The sequence below is a fragment of the Dendropsophus ebraccatus genome, chromosome 1 (assembly GCF_027789765.1).
Source record: "Dendropsophus ebraccatus isolate aDenEbr1 chromosome 1, aDenEbr1.pat, whole genome shotgun sequence".
Lineage (NCBI taxonomy): Eukaryota > Metazoa > Chordata > Amphibia > Anura > Hylidae > Dendropsophus > Dendropsophus ebraccatus.
This window is the reverse complement of record NC_091454.1, coordinates 120,521,077-120,544,315: the sequence shown is the minus strand read 5'-3', so window position 1 is coordinate 120,544,315 and position 23,239 is coordinate 120,521,077. Positions and strand designations below refer to the sequence as shown.

General features: G+C 42.6%; 1 protein-coding gene across 4 annotated transcripts in view; it reads right to left on the bottom strand.

Annotated features, from left to right (window-relative positions):
- Positions 1 to 23,239, bottom strand: part of FBXL13 (F-box and leucine rich repeat protein 13) — a 150,442-nt gene that overhangs the window by 110,924 nt on the left and 16,279 nt on the right. For all 4 annotated transcript variants that reach the window (XM_069977951.1, XM_069977978.1, XM_069977968.1 and 1 more), the window contains 4 exons: positions 19,232 to 19,386; positions 12,110 to 12,219; positions 5,894 to 5,998; positions 1,667 to 1,762 (listed from right to left, as the gene is read on the bottom strand). In XM_069977951.1, coding sequence (XP_069834052.1) covers positions 1,667 to 1,762; positions 5,894 to 5,998; positions 12,110 to 12,219; positions 19,232 to 19,386 — 466 coding nt within the window. The remainder of the gene's footprint in view (positions 1 to 1,666; positions 1,763 to 5,893; positions 5,999 to 12,109; positions 12,220 to 19,231; positions 19,387 to 23,239) is intronic.

Below are 23,239 nucleotides of genomic sequence, written 5' to 3'. Positions count from 1 at the left end.
AAACTTCCCTAAAAAGGAAGGATAAACTTAAACATACACAAAGAACAAAGGAAGCAATGGGGATAACAATGTCTCTCAAGATACAGGCTTACAACCTGAGGCAGGAATAACAGTGCAAGATAAACCGCATAGTACAACAATAATTGAATGGGCCGTGAGGATTTCAAGGTGCCACTCCCCGGTCGAGAGCTACTGCGGACGACGATGGGACTCGCAAGCGTCCCAGAGTGCCCGCCACATCTTGCTGACAGTACCATTCAGTGTACCTAAAAGGATACATTATGTTGTGTATGTCCTGAGTACTGTAATGGGTTTCCAAGAAGGATCGCCAGCGTTGGAGAAACCTCTTGACCCCGGAATGTTTGTGTCTCTCTGCGTACACCCTGTCTATACCAAACAACCGTTTTAACTGAGAAACTACCATGGGAACTTCCGGGACCCTGTTCGTCAGCCACTCCTGAAAGAGACATCGGAGCGCTACATGTATGACTATGTGGACTATGCCTGGGACCTTCACTGAGCCCTCTTCCTCTGGGGGTCTTAGTTGATGAAAGAGATAGGCCTGAGGGGAGAATGGTATCTCAATCCTCCAGTGCGTGTGGATATAATTAGCTACGTCTGTCTCTTTTCTTCTTATCGGTGCACTGTGCTGTCCCTTTCCTTCGCATTGGTGCACTGTGCTGTCCCTTTCCTTCGCATTGGTGCACTGTGCTGTCCCTTTCCTTCTCATCGGTGCACTGTGCCTTCACTTTCCTTCTCATTGGTGCACTGTGCTGTGCCTTTCCTTTGCATCGGTGTACTGTGCTGTCCCTTTCCTTCTCATCGGTGCACTGTGCTGTCCCTTTCCTTCTCATCGGTGCACTGTGCCGTCACTTTTCCTCTCAGTGTTGCACTGTGCCGTCTCTTTCCTTCGCACTGGTGCACTGTGCTGTCTCTTTTCTTCTCATCGGTGCACTGTGCCTTCACTTTCCTTCTCTTTGGTGCACTGTGCTGTCCCTTTCCTTCTCATCGGTGCACTGTGCCTTCACTTTCCTTCGCATTGGTGCACTGTGATGTCCCTTTCCTTCTCATTGGTGCACTGTGCCTTCACTTTCCTTCGCATTGGTGCACTGTGCCGTCACTTTCCTTCTCAGGGGTGCATTGTGCTGTCCCTTTCCTTCTGATCGGTGCACTGTGCTGTCACTTTCCTTCTGATCGGTGCAATGTGCTGTCCCTTTCCTTCTCATCGGTGCAATGTGCTGTCCCTTTTCTTCTCACTGGTGCACTGTGCTGTCCCTTTTTTTCCCCTCATGGTGCCAGGTACCAAACAAGGCTCTCTGCATGTGTATAATGCCTAGTTGACAGCTCTGCCAGACACCTGAAGAGCAGGTTCTGGGTGTTGGTATCCTACTGATTAGATATTGATAGTTAATCCTGAGGTTAGGCCATAAATATCTGAAATTGAAGAACCCATTTAATATTCCTTTAATTTGAATTACTCGATTATGTACATAAAAATAAAAAGGATTACAGAAAATTTGTTTTGATCCAGTTTTAAAAAGAAAAAAATCCTTCCCTTTCTCCCACTCCTTTCTGTGTACGCTTCTTTCTTCCTGTGTTTTTTTTTTTTTTTTTTTTAATAAAGTAGTGGTTATTTTTCTATGCTTTATAAAAAAAATTTACTTACACTATTCCAGAGTGAACTATTTTGAGTTATTATCTTCCAAGATCTGCAAACTTGAGCACTCCTTGCTAGATCTATCAAATCCATAAAGCCAAATATCTGTAGGAAAACACAGCAAAGCTAATTATAAAAGCATATGGAAAATATAAAAGATGAAAATGGAAAACATAAAGCTAGCGCAGTGTTTGTTTGACCACAATATAAATATGAACTGTATTATGGAGACATGTGTTTTTAGAAGACACAGCAGGACATTTCCACAATGCCTCTAACATAACTAAAGTGTAGATTGTGTACAATGTACAAGCCCTTGAAAAATTTGCAGTGCATCTAAAAAGAACAAACATAGTAAATACATGCAATAAGTGTTATAAGGGACCTCCTTGATATACAAGTGTTACATTATATATTTTAAAATGTACAGGTTTTAGACTGAACCACTTATGGTTAAGATCTTTATAAAGAGTAAAATACAAAACCATGCTGTAATCAAACAATTCAAGTAGACCCCACTAATATTCTCCAATGATTTAAAGTAAAGTGAAGTTCAACCCTTTGGGGGAGATTTATCAAAGAGTGTAAAATATAGACTTTCTATAAAGATAATTTTTTATGAAGAGGCCCGTTAGAATTTTTTTTTCTGTCAATCACCCCGGCAGAGTGAGCTGACAGGCAAAGACTAGTTACAGCCCGGCCTCCACCCAGATGTCTAATTTCCAGCTCTCTCCCTGCCTTGCTCGCCAGAATAAAAGACTGCATTTCAGCAGATAACATTACTATAGAAGACATGGTAAGGGAGCATTTTAGCACATCTATCAGGCGCAGCTAGTAGCTTTAGCAGCAAATTCTATTGGTTCCCATTGGTTCCTATTAAATAGCTGTCATCTAAAGCGATGATTTGTCTGCATGCTACCAGTTCTAACTCCTACACTATTAGTTCATTTGGCTTTCTAAGAGATTGGCTATTGTGTGGCTTTCTGTCTGATATTGTAATAGTGGGGGAAACAAAAAGTGACACCTTCAGCAATGGAATTCAGCCAAGGAATTCAAACTGTCAGGATCAAGTTTGACTTATTGGAGATCCTTGGGAGTACAATTGAAAACATTTATGTTTTGTTAATTGTTTTATTACTATCACTATCGCATTCTCACATAAATAGGAATGCATATAGCTGTAACCATGCTTCCATGTGTCCCCCAATAGATGTGCAATGTGTAACACTGTTTTTGCAGTTTCCCAAAGGAAGGTGGGAGTATCTATATGGCTCGCATTGTCAGTAATACATGGGGGTGGTCTTGACTGCATGTGTTCCTAGGTATGTGAGAACGCAGCCTAAACAGATGAGAAGATCTGCTTACTGAAAGTGTTACCACCTGTCTGACTTGTAGTTATTTGGAGTCCATGAGAAGTTTTTCAACTAAATTTCAGGTTATTACCTGCACCTTGCAATAAACACTGGAGTACTATGGAGTATTTTACAAATCCACAATCCCCTGGGTCATAGGATTTCAGAGGATCTTACTAGGATATTCTTACTGTTCGATTTCAGCATTCCATGATACAAACTGTCTCATATTAGACTGGCATGGTGTTGTAGCAGAACTAAACAAATTAATAAGTCGGGCTACTTTGAAAACTCTAAAATGCAAAGTGTATTCTGGTTTGCTCAAAACTTTTGTTTACTACTCAATGCCATTAGTGTAAAAAGTCTTCATAACAACCAATTACAGAACAGCTTTCATTTTTCAAGAGCAGTGTAAGAAATGGAAGCTGCAATGTATTTCATTGCTATGGGTAAAAAAGGCGGCGGGTTGCAGTTGATTCCAATAACTCCACAGCAGGGAGGAGCCGTTTGGATAATAACTCTGAAATATATTTGTAAAATTCAATTCAGTAATATTTTCTGAGAAGATGGAACTTCATTCAGTAAAGAATCTCCAACTAGAAAGGAAGAAACTTTCTAATAGGTATAGTCTTAGGTATGTTGTGTACATAACAGCTAAATATATATTTTAGGGCCACTAAATGGACTTACAAAAACAGCTCCAAGTTAAAGCTCTTCAATGAATGTTTACATATAATCACTGTAATTATATACTAGTACAAATATCCAAGAGACCAGATCATACATTCCAGCTAAATTATATAATGTTATAGAACCAAAACCTCAGAATTTTTAGACAGAACACAACACTGAATAGTCTAAACTTACATCTAAAAGAGAAGCAGTGACCAACTCCCTAGTGACAAAACTTCTCTGTAACTTTTAACTCTGTCAGGAATGGGCAGATTTTGGCCATTGTATAAATCTGTACAGTATATATCACTTTATGTGATAATAACTGTGGAATATTGTACTTATCCATGCGATTCTGAGATACATTGGCCCACATTTATCAATCTGTTGGAGACAACAATGTGTCTGATTTTTGTCGCAGACAGACAGCAACCAAGCATAGCACATGTTTTGTTACCTAGAATGAGCTATGAATAGTTGCTGTCAGATACTTTTTTGTCTCTGTATTAATTGATACATTTAGGCTTTTGTACTGTATGTTAATTGTTAATTTTTGGTCACTAGTTACATTCTGTTTTGTTTTTTGTAGGAAAAAAAGGATGGAAAATGTTCTGTTTTTACATTGGCACTCTAGCAAAAATTGTATTTTACCATCCAAGTTATTGCAGAGGCTATATGGCTGCCCTGGTTCACCTCTTTTTGGGTGCTTCATTTTCCTAACAGTACTGACGTCAGCTCTGGTCCACACTGCAATGCTGTTTGACACAGCGCTTGCTGTCAGGAACCAAAGAAACTCTCCCAATGTAAGTCTATGGGATACTTAGTGAATCTTATAGAGTTACATTAAGAAAGTGACCTCCAGTCCAGGGCCAATTCTAACTTTTGTGGTGCCTGAGGCAGATCCTGCACTGTGTGCCCAGTCCATGCATGAGCCACTGATGTCAGTCTTCCCATTCCACATGCGCTTCCAACATTCGCCGTCATCAATGACATCAGTGGCACATGTGCGGAACAGGAGACCAGCCAGCACAGATTATTCTAAGTAGAAGAGGGAGGAGTGGTGAGGTGTATGAGAGCGCAGCACAAACACTACACCACAACTCCTCTTGTGGCATCTTATCAGGAAAACAGTGAACCCGTTAAGACACAAAGTGAGGTGGCTGTTTATCCTAACCTTGCTTATGCTGGAAGGGGAAATTTAGAGTAGCTTTTCATCACCTTGGCAATATGCACTAACATGAAAAGGATCAACGAGGATATTGACATGATTCAGAGAAAATGACTGCTGTTCTCCACAGCTCTCCCCGAAACAGCAATCGATGTGATAGGCTGAACAATTCTGCATTGTGTGTCAAGACATAACCTGTGTGCTGTTTTGCAAGAGCTTACAAACTAGGAGGACTGGGGCGACACACGAGCCAGTAAGTGCTTTATTTGCAAATGGTCCAGCCATTGTACATAGAATCAGAAAGTGTCTGTAAGTGTTTGGTGAGCCAGTACAGGTATGGTGTGCATGGAACCGTTGGAGATATAGAGTAAAAGGTGAAGAGACAGCAGAAGGGGAGAGGGAATGTCATGAGCGTGCCTGGAGAGATCAGTCTTTGGGGCAGGTTTGAAACTGTGACTGTTGGGAATGAGTTACAGGTCTTTGGGTAAAGCGTTACTGGTGCAGCACAAGTAAAGTATTGGAGGTGGGAGTGAGAGGTTCTGATTGTGGAAGATGTTAGTGTAAGATCAGTAGCAGAACATAGAGCATGTGGAGGATGGTAGGTGGAGATAAGGGAGGAGATTATGGAGTGGTAGAGTTGTGGAGAGCTTTATGGGTGAGGAGTTGGAACTGAATTCTGGACTTAATGGGCAACTAGTACAGTGACTGGCACTTGGGGGGAGACTTCCTAACAACTGACTCAGCCAGTAATTGCTCTATGTAAAAGGGCTAGAGGTCAGCCAACGACGAATGCTAATTTGTTTGTATGCCGTTGATTGCAGTATATTAGAGAATCAAGTTAAAAATATGGTTTACACACAGCACTGACTGTAAGACAACAGGTAAAAGGTCCACATCCATTTGCCATATTTAATAATATATGTTTAATTAAGTATAATAAGTATAATTCTGAGTCAGACATTCTGCAGATTGTAAAGCAATGTCAATTTCAATCTAATTATTATCATTTTAGACAGTAAAGAACGCATTAAAATAGGACTGTACCTTAAAAAGAGCCCTCTGTGGTAGTTGTGAAATATCATCTTCACCTTCCCTCATAGCAGACGAACTGTCATTTCCCAAATCATCCATGTCACCTCTTTCTAAACGCTTGTGAAAATGAAATCAGTATAGAATTAATAGATAAATGCAGTAATATGAGTAAATATGAGCTGTCTGAAAGGAAAACCCAACCCAAGGTTTCATAATAATGCAGAACAAAAGTAAGTCAGTTTTGGTTCTGTCTACTGTAAGGCAAGTTATCTCAGTTTTTGGACCATAAAACAGTCATTTTGAGTTCAATTGCTTAGTTCCCTCATAGTTACACAACTTATGGCTGTAAATTATGGCTGTTATACAGATCCCCATGCTCTGTAGTGCAGCTGCCTGGTCGTGCTGTCAGCCGCCAGCCCCCTGAAGCCGCTCCAGCTGCGTCACGTACCCTGGTGATGGATTGCCTGTTCAGCCAATCAGTGACTGGGGCAGGATACCGCCACAGTCACTGACTGGCTGAGCGGGCAATCCATCAGCGGGGCCATGACTTTGCAGCTGGAGGAGCCGGGTGCGTTACATGCCAAAAGAAAATGACAGCCGGCGGTGGTCAGAGACCCAGAAGTGGTGCTACGGGGGCATGGGGATCGGTAAGTATACACTGTTTATTATGTTCTCGCACCCCCTGCCTTTCTGTCCTTTCTTTTTGTTTCATGTGACTTCTCTTTTAATTTTATCGGACTTCTTTTGGAGTATTTTGAGAGGGATTTTGGCATAACAGAAGTGAGAGTCAGCAGCACCAAATGTTCCCTATGGTGAGCAAAGTTATAGATGCGTGCTGGAACACTCACAATACAGATACAGATGAAAGAGTGTCAAACAACATCCACGTGATGAAATCTTAAAGTCTTTATCGAGCAGTCAAGCATACATACGACATTTTGGATCACAATGAGCCTTTGTGAAGTAGAAGTTTTGGCATGTGATATGGGATGTAAAATAGTTTTTGCCCTTTAGGTCCAAAACACAGGCAAAATGTACCCCAGATAACACAGTCCCAGACTAAAGAACTATGCAGTTGTAAACAATCCTGCTACTGCTTTTCAGTGTTTTTAAGTCAATGGCTCACATGTTTTAGTCCATGCTGGCTTTGCTACACAGGGTACCAGCATTAAACCCCATGTGATTTTGTAATGCTGTTCAATAAAAAAAGAACATTAACCATTTGTCTATGCATGTTTTCCCCCTAAAACAGTGTACCAAATCTCCTTTCTTTAACCATAAAACTATAAAAAAAACTGTTCTTGAGATCTTCTAAAACAATAAAAGTTTTATTATGTCTACATTAAACACTTGATAGCTCAGCCTGTAAAACATTCATCGGGAATGGCTGTTAGAAGGGTAAGTACTCAAGATTTGGCAGCTTTAATTCTACTAAAGTTTTCATGCACTGCAGAACTTGTCATGTTAGGAGGTAGTGATAAACAGCATTTTACTACTGTTTCACATTTACTATATTCACCACAGCAATTCCTATACTTTGTGATAACGGGATATCAATGGAGTTTTCTAGATTACTGATAACATATCTACAGGATTGGCACTGCAGCCTTAGCTCCTATTTTACTTTAAAGGGGTTGATTTCTTTCAAATCAACTGCTGCCATAAAGTGCCAGAGATTTGTAATTTACTTCTATTAAAAAATCTTAAGCCTTCCAGTACTTATCAGCTGCTGTATGCCCAACAGGAAGTTGTATTATTTCCAGTCTGGAGAGCAGGAGAGGTTTTCTATGGGGATTTGCTGCTGCTCTGGACAGTAACTGCCATGGACAGAGGAGGCAACAGAGAGCACTGTGTCAGACAGGAAAGAAAACACCACTTCCTGCAGGACACACAGCAGCTGATAAGTACTGGAAGACTTAAGATTTTTTAATAGAAGTGAATTACAAATCTCTGGCACTTTATTGCACCAGTTGATTTGAAAGAAAAAAAAATTGGTGAACAACCCCTTTAATAGAAGCCGAGACTGCAGTACCCCAGCTCTGCTGCTGCTGCTTCTATACACTGTAAGGCACCAACTGTTTTCTACTCCATTCTCTGGATAGTGTGGGCACCAAACAGCTTGTGCATAGGCTATCAAAGTTTTTTCCAGGACAACCTCTTTAAACCTGTTGCAGATATCAAAAATTGATCAGTCACTTTTAAAAATAATGGTTTGGTGCAGGAGTGTAAAAATTAATCATAGGATCATATATATATATATATATATATATATATATATATATATATATATATATATTAGAATCGGGGTCCATTCTATCATAGCCGCTTTTATAAGCATCTTTAGTTTATATTTGCCCCCCCCCCCAGTGCATGGGGTTAAAGTTGGCAACAGCTATCTCCCTCGATAACTCTTCATGTGCATACGGAAGTGTTTATGGTTACCGCATTACCACACTGCCTATAGTGGTGACCACCTCAAGAACACACACACTGAGATATAAACACACAAATATACACAGCACTAACACACACACACATATATATACACATATATACATGCATACATACACACACTGACATATACATACATATACACTGACATATACATATATACACAAACCAAACTGACACACACACATATATATATATATATACACACACACACACACACACACACATACTGGCTCTCCAGCTATTGTTGAAGGTGCGCATCAAACAAACTTGAGCATGGACGTTTATGAGGGTATTGGGAGACACAGCTGCTGTATTTTGTGCATGACTATAAATTTTCAGGGGGACATTTATGAAGACCAGCCTACTCATATGTCAGTCTTACATTAGGCCCAGCCCCCAACTTTCCCGCTCGATCTTGAAGGAGAAGTCAGACAAAAATTTTTATTAAAGTATTGTATTGCCCCCCAAAAGTTATACAAATTACCAATATACACTTATTACAGGAAATTCTTATAAAGTGTTTTTTTTACTGCACTTACTACTGCATCAAGGCTTCATTTACTGGTAAAATGGTGATGTCACGACCGACTCCCAGAGCTGTGCAGGCTGTGGCTACTGGAGAGGATGATGGCAGGGGGACACTGAGGGACACAGGGCACTGGAGGTACACTGAGCATCTCTCTGCCCTCATCCTCTCCAGCAGCCACAGCCTGCACAGCTCTGGGAGTCGGGTCGTGACATCACCATTTTATCCAGGAAGTGAAGCCTTGATGCAATAGTAAGTGCAGGGAAAAAAGCACTTTATAACCATTTCCCCTAATACTTTAGGTATTATCTGATGTAAATTATACAAATAGGGAACAAATAAAATTAACCAGAAAAATATTTGTAATATAAGCTCTAACTTATACTGTTCAGACGCTATTCTTTGTAGTTGCCAAAGAAACAGCAATGTCATGTCTTTGTTACAACAAGCCAAAAGTACATTTTTATATTAATGACTGCTGAGGAAATGTTATATTAGAGCAATATGAAGAACCCAAATAATCTAAATATTCTGCAGCAGACCACAAAACAAAGGCATAGAAGGGAGGCAGCATTTCAAACACTGCTGACTTTTTCCCGTTCACATAGTGCAGTTTAATTTAAATCAGCTGGGAAATAGGGACGCCTAGGGTTCTGTAACATTCAGAAAAATTATGTCATAACACCTGCTTGGGATTACCTCTGCTTCGTGAACTGTAGCCATTAAAAACCCTGTGCCTCTAATCATCTGTGGTACACTAAGGGCTTCTACTATGAGCAATGTGTCCTAGCTGTCAACGTTTGTAGGCATGCTCTGAAAATGGCCCAAACAGCTGTTGACTAACTAGAGTAAATTTTTTGGTTTCTTTTTTTTTGGCCACAGCGGGCATAATTAATAAAGAGAGCCACAATTGCTATATGGGGGCCACATGGGCCATTATTACAATGTAGGGGCTCAGGGGGCATTATTACAGTATAGGAGGGCAAAAGGGGCACTGTTACTATATCGGGGCACTCAGGGACTGTATTGGGAAACTATTACCATAGGTGGCCACAGGGGGCATTATAATTGTATAGGGCACAGGGGGGCATCGTGAAGAAATTTTACTGTATGGTACAGTAATGGGGAAACCATACTCAGGTAAGATGAGTTGCAGTTTAAAGGGATATTCCCCCATGAGATAAAAAAAGAAATGCTTCCGAACCTATCTGCTCTTGCTCACCAAGTCCACATGAGTATTTTAAGCCATCTCCTGTCTTTCTAGCTGACACTGTTCCTGAGTCACAAATTTCTCTGAAAGGCCAGGAAACTACATTTCCCATCATGCAGTGCTTCTTCCTAATTGGTCCATGCGTGTACCCACCCCCTTAACTTTCTTTCCTGCCCACTGCTGGTCATTACAACATCGCACAGTAATCCCAGGAACAGAGACAGGGGTGGGGGGAGTGTTGAGGTTTGAGGACAGGGGAGTAAGGGGGAAGTGGACACAACACTGAGGGCAATAAATAGGAGCGCAGATGGACCATTGGACCACCCACACTAGAGTTCCCAACTTGTCCCCTAGCAGCAGAGGGGGATGTTACCAAAGTTTATAGTTATCCTGTAGCAGGCTGTGGAGGCATTGAGTGACGGTGACAGCGCCCGCTACTCCAGCCAGGGGATCTGACCCTGGGCTGGAGTAGAGGGTTCCATCATTGTCTCTCACAGCCCACAGCCCGCTGCTTGGTGGTCCCAGGGAGCCAAGCATCTGTGCTCCTATGTATTTTTCTTAGGGCTGTGTCCCCTCCCCCCTCAGTCCCCCATCCCCGTTCAATCCCAGGATGGGTTTGGCGATGCAGCACTGTCACTGCTCCCTCTTCTCCCATAAAGACCTGGAGAAATAACAGATCTGCTGCCGCCTCGACACAACACTGAAAACACTGGCACAACAGGGGTACAGCACAGAAAATCATCAATACAATGACTAAGCAATCGCTGGAGAATGGAAGGTGCTGTCAGTTTAGATGATTTTATGCATCCAGAGGGGGTCAGTGCAGCTAAAAAGCAGCCAAACGGTGCAAGTGCATAGCTTGATTTTACAAAAGTGTAAAGCTATGGGTGGGCTATTTATTAATGCAAAAATGATTTTGCGGGAATACCCCTTTAAGAAAGCTATGGTAACAGTCTAAAAAGATTGAGACAAAAGGAAAAGGCACAAGCGCCTTGTTACCGTAACATAGGCTAATGAATCAGTGGTCAGTCGCGTGCTCACCTGATAGCCCCTTGGGCTAGTAGCATATCAGCCTAAAATAGGGTATAGATCCTGGAGGCATACTGCTGCCTGGAGATCTGGGACTGCAAAAGCCAGAAAATACCTCAAAAACTGGATGGTCCCAAATGTGGGGCCCGTGTTCATACCAAGAAAAATGGAAAAAAATTAAAAACCGAGGTAATATGTGGACCAGCGCTGTAAACAGAAGCAAGCCGACTCTCCAGGCCATAAAACATGACATAGCCTAGGTTAAAAGGGGGCATGGCTTAAGTTCAACAACTGTGCACCCAAAAATAGCCTGTGCCACATTGATAAATCTGGTGCATTTGAAGACTGTCTGCTCTAAGTTTGCAAACAGGCAGTTTTAGTACATCTGGGCCAATATCTGTATATATCTATACTGTCTATAAATACACCAGCCGGACCACTGCTTTTAAAGCAGAGTGTTGGTTGGTAATGTAGAAAATGAGACAGTCTTAGTACATCTGGGTCAATATCTGTATACATCTACATTGTCTATAAATACACCAGCCAGACTACTGCTTTTAAAGCAGAGTGTTGGTCCATAACCCAGACAACGAGCTGTCAACAATAGGAGAGAAAGATCAGCATATCAGGAGAAAGAGGCAAGTGATGTGTTCAACTGATACGAAAGCTGACTCGAAAAAACGGCAAGTTGCACTGAACACAATACACAAATAAATAATAAAACACTGCAAAAACAGCATTTTTGGAGGCCAGAAAAACACCACTAAAAACCTGTGTATGGGGGCACCCTTTAGAGTGTCTTTAAATGAATGTTGCGCTCCAAAAGAATCATGCCCTAACTAAAGGAAGCTTTGCTAATGGAAAAGTTCTGTGTGTTTATATGTCCAAGTCACTATGAAAACACGCAGTGTATTTTTAGACCCCAGATAACAGTTTTAAGTCTCTTACTCAACGTGTCTAAATTAATTTTAGACTATGTCAACATTACAACTGTTAGGCTTACACATACCTCAAAGTATTCTCTCTTTTTTTTAGAATCCTGAGTTTCAGCGTTCCATGCTCTTAGGATTTTCTTTATGAAAGCATCATCAAAAACCTTCTGAATTCTGGTTGAAGCCTCTAGAAAAATATAATAGTTTTTTTAAATTTATCCCCTAATAATGCAAGTGTTTTACATCTAATGGGTGCATTCACATGTACAAGATTCACAGCAGATTTGATGCTGTGTTCAGTTATTTAGGTCGAATCTGGATCCGACCATCAAATCCACTGCGATACGGTACGTGTCAAGCTACCCAGCATTTTTTTTTTCTGGGTAGAATGTATTGATTAAGATGAGTCATAAATAACAGAGATCAACATCAGCTGTTGAAAAGAGCTATGATGTCAGCATAGTAAAAGAGAGCAGGAAGCAGATGGCTCTGTACATTGTTTAGTAGACATACTGGGTTACTGCAGCTCGTTCACTTCAACAGGAGCTGAGTTTGTCCACTACACAATTTATGGTGCCATCTACTTCAGGCTCTGTTTCAGTAGACAGTAGGTGTTTGTAGGAAAGCCAGTTATTGACAGCCCATGATCTAATATATATTCTTAAACACATTTTATTAGATTTTTCAATTTTAGTTTTTACAAAGAAAAAAAAAAAAGAAAAAAAATAAAAATATATATATATATATATATGTATGTATATATATATATATATATATATATATATATATATATATATATATAAGAAAATATTTTCATATAGCAATCAGAAGAGATGTAACAGTGGATGCATTGAAAGGTACAGAGTTCTGTAATTGTAACATATAGTAATGCACTGTTTCTCATTAAACATTTTAGTAATGAAAGCAATTAAAACAAATAAAGCATATAAACAAAACTTGAATTGCTGTTCAACGCATCTGATATTGATGAACTATCTAAATTTTGTGTGGAAATCGCCCTTAGGCTAAGTTCACACACTGTATTTTTAGAATAGACAACAGCCGTTGTTGCAGTTTGCAACAACAGCGGCTGTTTATTAGCAGTGTGAAATCACACTAGTTTGTATAGAACAACAGCTGCAGTGTATACACTCTACACAGAAAACTGACATGTCAATTTTGTGTGGCCACTATTCAGTGAATAGTGGCTGCACAAAATAGACTGTGCACAACTCCTTGCTGTACTTTACATTGTGTGCTACAGCTAATTGGAGTTCGGGCAAACCCTAATGTGCCGGGTGAACATCAAAGACAGCGGCAGTTCTGTGACCCAGCCATGCCCATACTTTACAACCTCTTGGTGAAGTTTTTAAACCATCATTTCAGGTAAGGGACAATGTTTGTTACAAAGAAAAAAACTGTTAGGATGGGTTCATATTAAGAAAGTGCTTTACGCCACACAGATACAAAATGAGCAAAAAGGGACAAATACAATACTATGACATGCCCAAACAGATCAAAAATAGTATATTTGCAACTTTATTGCTATCTGTATCACCATAATCTCTGTTCTCTGTAGGTTAGTAGACTATGCTTTTCAGTTTCTCAAATAAACGGTATACTGAGATTTACAAATGAACTCAAGACTGTAGTATAGACCAGAAAACCTTTTAGTTGGTTTTCTGATGTATACTGGCATATAGCACATTCCTAATGTGAACATAGGGTAAGCTTTCTGTCTTGATAGTGTCCAGCAGTAAATAGCTTACAAATGGAAACATACAGCTGAGGGCTGCCCCCTGTTGGTTTAACTTTAGATTACAAAACCACCACATTGGCCTGTTTACAATTGCCCAATTTCTCAAAGTAAAGCAGGCAATGTTTATAACTTGTTCCTTTCATTGTTATACAAAGCAGACTAGCTATAAAACAGTAATTTTGCTTCTAGATGCTTGCAATGGAAAGGAAAAGGTGAAATAAAAAGGGAAAGAGCAGACCATTACAATTAAGGATGGTCCGAACCTGCCGAGGTTCGGGTTCATATGAACCCGAACGCTCGGCAGCAGATACCCGCTGTCTGATCCAGCGGGAGGAACGCCTGGAAAACTGGGATAAAGCCTATCCCTAATTATAATTTAGAACGAGATACCCAAAACACTAAAGGCTATTTTAGAAAGGCCGATTATCGGTAAAAGCTATTCCTAGGAACAGCCATTTACTTGGTAATTAGCCCACATAAAGGAGCCAGTGATCAGCTGACAATCAGAGAAACTAATGCATTTAAATGGCCGCATGAAAGATACAGCAACTGTTTGTGTGGCCCAGTCGCACAATTCTTGGGGACATGCAAATAGACTGCAAACCTTTGCAGCCATCCATTGGGCTGTGTGAAAGGACCCTTAGACTTATTCCCTATACCCACAGTTTAAGAGTGCCCTAAACACTCATTACTTTAGTCAGACTTTGAGCATTCCCTATCCCCCCACCTCAATCTTTCAGTCAGCAGTGTTTCTCTATGCTTCATGCACTTTGTATGTGCACACACAGACTGTCTAGTGACTGGCTCATCTACCTTTATAAGCAGTGCCCTATTAATAAACTGGCTAGAGCATTATACAAAATAGCACTGTCTGCTGCATCAGTCATAGATTATAAGCTTTTGCTAGAAGGGCCCTTTTCCTCTTGTTTCAATAATTAGAGATGTCAGATTGCCATTTTATTTACCCTCAGGTTTCTTTAGTGCAGCAACATTTGTTGGAGTGTTATAAATAAACTGTGTTATTATGAATATTATTAATCTGCTATGGTGCTAACTTACCTGTGGGGAACCCAGGACACTAGACCCAAATCCCCAGGTCTGTGAGTACTGATGCCTGCTGTGGCTGAAAGCTGTGACTTACACTAAGAGCAAAAACTGCAACAAGTGCCCCTATACAGTGCAAATGCTGATGATGGAGGAGGAAGAAGGAGGTGGCCAGGCTGCGCTGCGTGAAAAGATTGCTGCCTACTAAGAGGGTTGCCTACTGGGGAGATACAGTGTTACCTTGGTTTAAGAGCGTTTTGGATTAAGAGCTCACAGTTTTTAAAAATTGTGACTTGGTTTAAGAGCATTGCTTTGGTTTAAGAGCTCCCTGGACTGGGTGGGAGCGCGAATGGGGGAGGGGCATGGTCTGCATAGCGGGGTCTACAGCCCTGTACTCTGACCCAGGAAGTCTCCCTCACCTTCCAAATCATAGCAGATCCACTCCAGGCTGGGGCTTACATCAGGGGACAGGACTGTGGGGGTAATCTCTTCATATCTGTAATCCCTCTCTCCCTGGACAGAGAGTGCTGTTATACTGTGCCCACATATGCCCTGCTCATTCCTTCATGCTCTCTGCAGTCTGTCAGCCCTTGTGTTTCCCATCCTCCTCATTACTGTATAGTAACTTATAATATCACATATTATGCTGTTTCTGAATGTTTGTTTCAATAGATTTACCTGTTATTCAGAATAATAAATCATTATTTTTGGGGTGTGGAACCAATTGTTTGCATTTCTATGATTTCTTATGGGAAATTTTGCTTTGGTTGAAGAGCGGATTTGGATTACAAGCACGGTCCCGGAACTAATTATACTCGTAATCCAAGCCACCACTGTATATCTATTTAGATACATATCTGGCAACTGGTTCAGGGAAAGACCTACCTAAGGACCTAACTGGCAAGTGGGGGGACATTTCTGGCTATGATGGGGGTCTAGGAATGTACCTGGCAACTGGTGTGTGTGGGGTTTCCCAAATAAAGACATGCTCACTGGGGGTAGAATACCTATCTAAGATCATAGGTATTCACACATTCAGTAGCCACCTAGTCCTTGGATAGGCCAGTAGTCAGCTATGTCCTTAAATAGTTAGCCCCCTCAGTAACCAGGTATGTTCTCCTTAGATAGGTACTCCCCCAACCAGTAGCCACCTAGCAAAGGACATTGCTGCCTACTTACCTACTTCTACCTAAAGACGTAACTCCCAACTAGAGTAGGAGAAACTACCTACCTAAAAATGTAGTGTCCCACCAAAGGTGCGCCACTAAGTCTTTATACACCTGGGTTAAGTAACTCACTCACAGAAGGAGATGAAGGAGTCTGTATTGTGTATTTTTCCCCACTAGGTGTAATTAGTGAACTTGGGTTAACTGTTTACATGGGTTAAGTTTTGTGTAACCTGCTTTGTCTCTTTCTATCACAGGTGCAGGATTGTTTTTTCTAACTTTTCTGCCTATCCTCTTTCTTCTCTCTTCTCAAACACAGCCCTACCAATCACACACTAGCTAAGGTACCCCTATAAAAAGGTGCTAGTTCCTGGTGGGAGGGTCTTCTTGTTGAGTCAGTGGAGAGAGATAAACACAGAGAGCAGTTACTGCTGTAGTGAACTCAGGGCCTGGCTCAGGCCAGGACCCTTGTCAGGGACCAAGAGACTTATTCTTTTCTATGCAAGTAACTACCCCTTGAGTGCAGTGCTAGACCCTTAAGAGGGAGGACGTCCTCTAAGGAAAACCTTGTCCATGCCAGGGATACCTTCAGCAACATACAGGGCAGTAAACCTGGAGATAGGTACTGAACCCAGTAGGACAAAGCAGCGTGTAAGCCTACGTATCCTACTGTAATGCACAACTATTCTGTGACGTCTTGGAAAGTTTGCTCAACCCAGTGCAAGGACCTGGGACCTTGTACTACCTTAGCAGGATAGGTAACCCAACACTATAAGGCAAAAGGCAGTAAGATTACCAAAAGTGTTTTTTTTCTGTATTGCACGGAAGTTTCTACAAGAATTGGATGTTAGTCAATTATTTCTTGCACCTGCACCCATACAGACTTGTTCACATTCGGGTTATGAAAACCTTAAGCGAAGTGCCTGTTTGTCCAGGGGTGGGTTCCACCACCGAGGATACAGTGTCACAAAACAGAAGCTAAACTTTTTTTATTTGCAGTTTGATATGGTCAAAAAACACATACGGTTCTTGCTGTAACAATCATATGGATACAATGTGGTTTTGGATCACACACATGATAAACATACATTTGTTTTGATGTCTTGACCTGAAGGTATAATTATATTAGAAAACTTGTGATATGTGTCACGGCCGCGGCGGCGGCCCGTGCTCCGGGCCGCCGCCGCGACCTCCCTCCATCCCATGCAGCTGCCGGGGTCCCTGTGCAGGGACCCGGCGCTGCTACATGTTCGGCCCCGGGGGGCGCCTTACCTGGTCCCGCTCCTGCCTCCGTCTGTGCCGGCCGGCGCGCGCGCGCCGGCTGTCTCAGGCTTAAAGGGCCAGTCCGCTCCTAATTGGACAGTTGCACCAATCACTCCCTATTTATTCCAGCCCTGCCCCACCACAGGTGTTGGAGCCTCTACATGCTTCCTTAGCGTTTGGCCCAGCTCCCTGTTGTTCCTGATTCCCGTCCGCTACCTGGTTCCTAGTCCCCGTTCCTGATTCCTATCTGCCACCTGGTCCCTAGTCCTTATTCCTGGTCCCAGTTCCCCTGCGTCACCACTGTTCCGGTGTACAGTCTGTCACCTGCGGTTACGTCCACTGACCTCTGCAGCATCATCTCCTGCCTACTGCTCCTGCCACGCCTCGCCTGCCGTCACCAGCAACCAAGCCAGGGGTAGCGACCTGGGGGTCGCCTGCCGCAGCAAGTCCATCCCGCCTTGCGGCGGGCTCTGGTGAAAACCAGCGGCCCCTTAGACTCCGCTCCCTGGGGAGGTTAGTGCCATCGCTGGTGACGGTCCAGTGGATCCACTACTCCAGGCGTTACAGTAGAAGAGGAGACCTGCCACAAATTTTCTCCCAGGTGACAAAGTCTGGCTCTCGGCCAAATATGTCCGACTCAAGATTCCCAGCTACAAGTTGGGGCCTCGATTCCTCGGTCCTTTCTCGGTGCTAAGACGCATCAACCCTGTCACCTACAAGCTCCGCCTACCCCCCACTATGCGGATTCCGAACTCCTTCCATGTTTCCCTCTTAAAACCAGTGGTCCTGAACCGGTTCTCAGATAAGTCTTCGTTCTCTGCTCCTCAAGCCGTCTCTGACGACGTCTACGCTGTTAAAGACATTCTGGCCATGAAGACTGTCAGAGGGAGAAGGTTCTTCCTGGTGGACTGGAAAGGATTTGGTCCTGAGGAGAGGTCCTGGGAACCCGAGGCTAACATCCTGGACCAAGATCTCATCAAGAGGTTCCAGCAGGCTAGAAAGAGGGGGAGGCCAAAGGGGGGGGGGTACTGTCACGGCCGCGGCGTCCCGTGCTCCGGGCCGCCGCCGCGACCTCCCTCCATCCCATGCAGCTGCCGGGGTCCCTGTGCAGGGACCTGGCGCTGCTACATGTTCGGCCCCGGGGGGCACCTTACCTGGTCCCGCTCCTGCCTCCGTCTGTGCCGGCCGGCGCGCGCGTCCCCGCCTCCTAGGGCGCGCGCGCGCCGGCTGTCTCAGGCTTAAAGAGCCAGTCCGCTCCTAATTGGACAGTTGCACCAATCACTCCCTATTTATTCCAGCCCTGCCCCACCACAGGTGTTGGAGCCTCTACATGCTTCCTTAGCGTTTGGCCCAGCTCCCTGTTGTTCCTGATTCCCGTCCGCTACCTGGTTCCTAGTCCCCGTTCCTGATTCCTATCCGCCACCTGGTCCCTAGTCCTTATTCCTGGTCCCAGTTCCCCTGCGTCACCACTGTTCCGGTGTACAGTCTGTCACCTGCGGTTACGTCCACTGACCTCTGCAGCATCATCTCCTGCCTACTGCTCCTGCCACGCCTCGCCTGCCGTCACCAGCAACCAAGACAGGGGTAGCGACCGGGGGGTCGCCTGCCGCAGCAAGTCGATCCCGCCTTGCGGCGGGCTCTGGTGAAAACCAGCGGCCCCTTAGACTCCGCTCCCTGGGGTGTTCCCATTTATGCACAGTGCATGAAGCCACCCCTGGATCCTGAGGTATGCACACAGACAAGAAAATAAGCTGGCCTGATTAATGGACATGAACAGAATTTTTTGACAGTAAGAATAGTGCTGCTGTAGATAAACAGAAGATATGATTGAAACCTATAGACAAAAATTTAAAGTTACCATTTTTTGAATACTGCAAAAAGCAATCAAAAACATTTAACACAAACTATTTGTAGAATGACTCTACAGACCACACCATAATATTTTGGACATCAGTTTAAAAACTTACGGATATGCTGCTTATTGCGAAATTTCACCCACTTATCCCAACGTCGTATTATGGATTGCAAAAATTTTTGGGTATGATGAGCCTCTGCATTCTGCAGTTTGACCTGTGTGTCCAGTCTTTCAGCTTTCCTTCTTGCACAATATTCCATCCATGCACTGCACGTTAAGAAGAATAAATATTTTATTAGGCTTTCAATGCATGAAATTAAATCCATGTAATCTAATCTGAAACATGGCATATAACCAACCATTAATGAAAGGGTGCCCATAAGCTTTGCAAAGATTCTGTCTATATATTGTTGCAAAAGAAAATAGATACATTTCATTAATTGATTGTTATGATCTTGGTTTTAATGTTGTATATGCAATGTTGAAACAAACTACCCAAACTATAAAGGACTTCTGTCATGAGACATTGAAAATAGTGGATACAGCCTTTTAAACTGTAAGGTGTCTGTTTACTGCGAAAATCTAAAGGGGAAAAAATGTTTTCAAATCAACTGGTGTCGGAAAGTTATGCAGATTTGTAAATTACTTTTAATTAACCCTTAGGGGACACAGCCAGTTTTCATTTTTGCGTTTTCGTTTTTCCCTCCTCGTGTATATAAGGCCATAGCGCCTGCATTTTTCCACCTAGAGACCCAAATGAGCCCTTATTTTTTGCGCAACTAATTGTACTTTGCTAAGGCAGATGTAATTTTTGCCTAAAATGTGCCGGGAAACCAGAAAAAAATTATATGTGTGGTGAAATTGAAAAAAAACACGCATTTCTTTTATTTGGGGGAAATGTGTTTTTACGCCATTCGCCCTGGGGTAAAACTGACTTGTTATGCATGTTCCTCAAGTCGTTACGATTAAAACGATATGTAACATGTATAACTTATATTGTATCTGATGGCCTGTATAGAATTCAAACCATTGTTAACCAATATACGTTCCTTAAAATCGCTCCATTCCCAGGCTTATAACGCTTTTATCCTTTGGTCTATGGGTCTGTGTGAGGTGTCATTTTTTGCGCCATGATGTGATCTTTCTATCGGTACCTTGATTGCGCATATATGACTTTTTGATCGCTTTTTATTACAATTATTCTGGATTTGATGCGACCAAAAATGCGCAATTTTGCACTTTGGGATTTTTTTGTGCTGACGCCGTTTACCGTGTGAGATCAGGAATGTGATTAATTAATAGTTCGGGCGATTACGCACGCGGCGATAGCAAACATGTTTGTTTATTAATTTATTTATTTATTTTTATTTATAAAATGGGGAAAGGGGGGTGATTCAGACTTTTATTAGGGGAGGGGGTTTTGTGTTATTAAAAATACATTTGTCTTTTACTTTACACATATACTAGAAGCCCCCCTGGGGGACTTCTAGTATATGCACTCTGATCTCTCATAGAGATCCATGCAGTATAGTTATACTGCATGAATCCATGAGATCGGTGTTCTATTACTTTTGGCTGCTGCAGCCAAAAGCAATAGAATGCCGAGCCGGGATCAGCGCCATTACGGAGCAGACCCCGGCCCGGGATGGATGCGGGGATCGCCCCCCCGCAATCGCGCCGCAGGGGGGCGATCCCCCCACTAGACCACCAGGTATGGAGATTAGCTAGTATTTAGAAGCAGCTGTCAACTTTGACAGCTGCTTCTAAGTACTTAATTAGCGGGCACGGCGATCGGACCGTGCCCGCTAATAGCCGCGAGCCCGGGCTACATGCGGCACCCGGGATCGCGGCAGTTCAGAGGGTGGTCGCCGCGCGACCCCCCTCTGAACTCCCATAGCGGCACGAGGACGTTCAATAACGTCCTGGTGCAGCTATGGGTTAAAGTGAATCTGTAAACACCAAACCACTCGTGCCATTTGTTTGAAAAATATAAATTTCCTGTCCAAGCCTTTCAAAATGCACCTGGTGCCATGGTTGGGGTTGAAATATTATCTTTTATTGTGCAGCTGCAGTGCCAAAGAGGTGTGGCCTAGAGCGTCCCTGCCCTGGACGCCTCTCCTCCTTTTTCCTTCTGCCCCCTTGTCTTTACTTATGCCTCTGGGCTGGATTTTTCCTATTCAGCCCTACTTAAAATACTGCACTTGTGCCGGAGCGATTGCAGCGGCACTGGAGAACTGACATGTCACTGCACCTGCGCGGCTTAGTTCTCATGTGCTAACCTTTGGGAATCAGTCATCTCTCCAGTCCAGCCTCCTTCCTCCCTATACACAAGAACGATCTTCACGGCCGAGCATTCCTGTGTTCTCTATGGGGGGGGGGGGGGGAATAAGCTGCATTTGGAGAGCTCTTGCTGCAGTGGTGGATGGTTGAGAGAGACCCATTCAAGTAAGGTCTCAATCAACAATCGTTGGGTCGGTTCACACAAACAATTACTGGATAATTTGTCGGATCTTTCTAACAATCAACTGTTGGCCACATATTCCACACTACACAGGGAGATGTGCAGCTGACAGACAAAAAATTTTCAGAATGTCCCAAAAGCCTAATCAGCCAAAAAAAAAAGGAGCTAGGATTATCTTGTAAGGCTTTTACAATTGCTTATTATTTCTTTGTACTGGAACCATATTTTATTGTACTTCTGAAGAAAATGAAAGACAAAGTCTGCATTAGTTTTAACCTCATACTGACCCTTATATATTATCCGACAGTTGCCTTAGTAATGCATCACAAAGACTTAGCAATAATGCTTTACATCAAGTAAAGTTTACTTTGAAATGCCAGCACTAATTTTTCCATGAAGTCAAGGGGTTCAGCTCAAAAGAAAAGACCAGACTACAAGCTCAACTTTGTGGTACTACACAGGTTACACTTTACTGTTCAACCATTTTTTTACCCAAACATATTAAAAGGAAATAAAAACTGTCAGGTTTTGCCTATAGCAACCAATCAGAGCTCAGGTTTTAGTTTAACAGAGCTTGTTATGCTACGTTTACACGGAACGATAATTCGCCCGATTGTACGATTATCAATGTCGGAGTAACGTGTTTTTTTTTCATAACGGTCAGCGTTTAGACGGTACGATATATCGTACGGAAATTCGTTTTGCGATCGTTTGCTATCTCACACATTGGTAAAATCGACGAACGACTGTTCACATGGAACGATCCGCAAATTTTTTGTGAACGATCAACGACTATTTGAGAACCTGTTGAAAGATCAATCGTTGATCGTTCGCTGCGTTTACACGTACGATTATCCTTCGAATTTGACCGTTATCGTGCGAATTCGCACGATAATCGTTCTGTGTAAACGCAGCATTACAAAACAAAATCTGAGCTGTGGTTGATTGCTATATGCAAAACCTGACAGTTTTTGCTTTCAGTTTTTATATTATTATAGTGCTTGAAAAAGCACTATATTGTAATCCGTATTCTTTATTTTTCTTCTAGCTTTTTTCTGCAATTAATACTGTCAGAACCGCACACATACTCTGTTCAAACTGTGTTCCGAAGCCCTTGGCAGTGATAGGTGTGCTAAGTATTTTTCGTTTCAATTGGATTTGTCATTTTTAAGAAATTCAGGTTTAAAGACCCAAAATTTCCCATAGGAATTAGTGGCTGAATGTCCAGCACATCACAAACGGTACAGAGCACAGACTAACCAGCCAATCGCAGCACATATGCAAACAGCCAATAGAAACTCGCAGGTCTTTCACTCAATGCTTGACAACATCCACACTGTCACATGTTCCCTATTGGCCAATAGAACATGTAGAAGATGGAAGGTCCTTAACAATTTTGCCTCACTGACATAAATACAGATTTCCACAAGATTGTCATGGTAACTGAGCAATTTTCTTTACCATTATAAGGCTGCTGTGGATGTCACTGTTAAGAATTCAGTACCAAAGTCGCTCTCAAAGGGGCGGTACTAAAGTCGCTCTCTTAAGGGCAGGTACCAAATTCGCTCTTAAAGGGACGGGGACAAATTAGCACTTAAAGGGCTAGTACCAATGTCACTTTTAAACGGATGGTACCAAAGTTGCTCTTAAAGAGGCGGC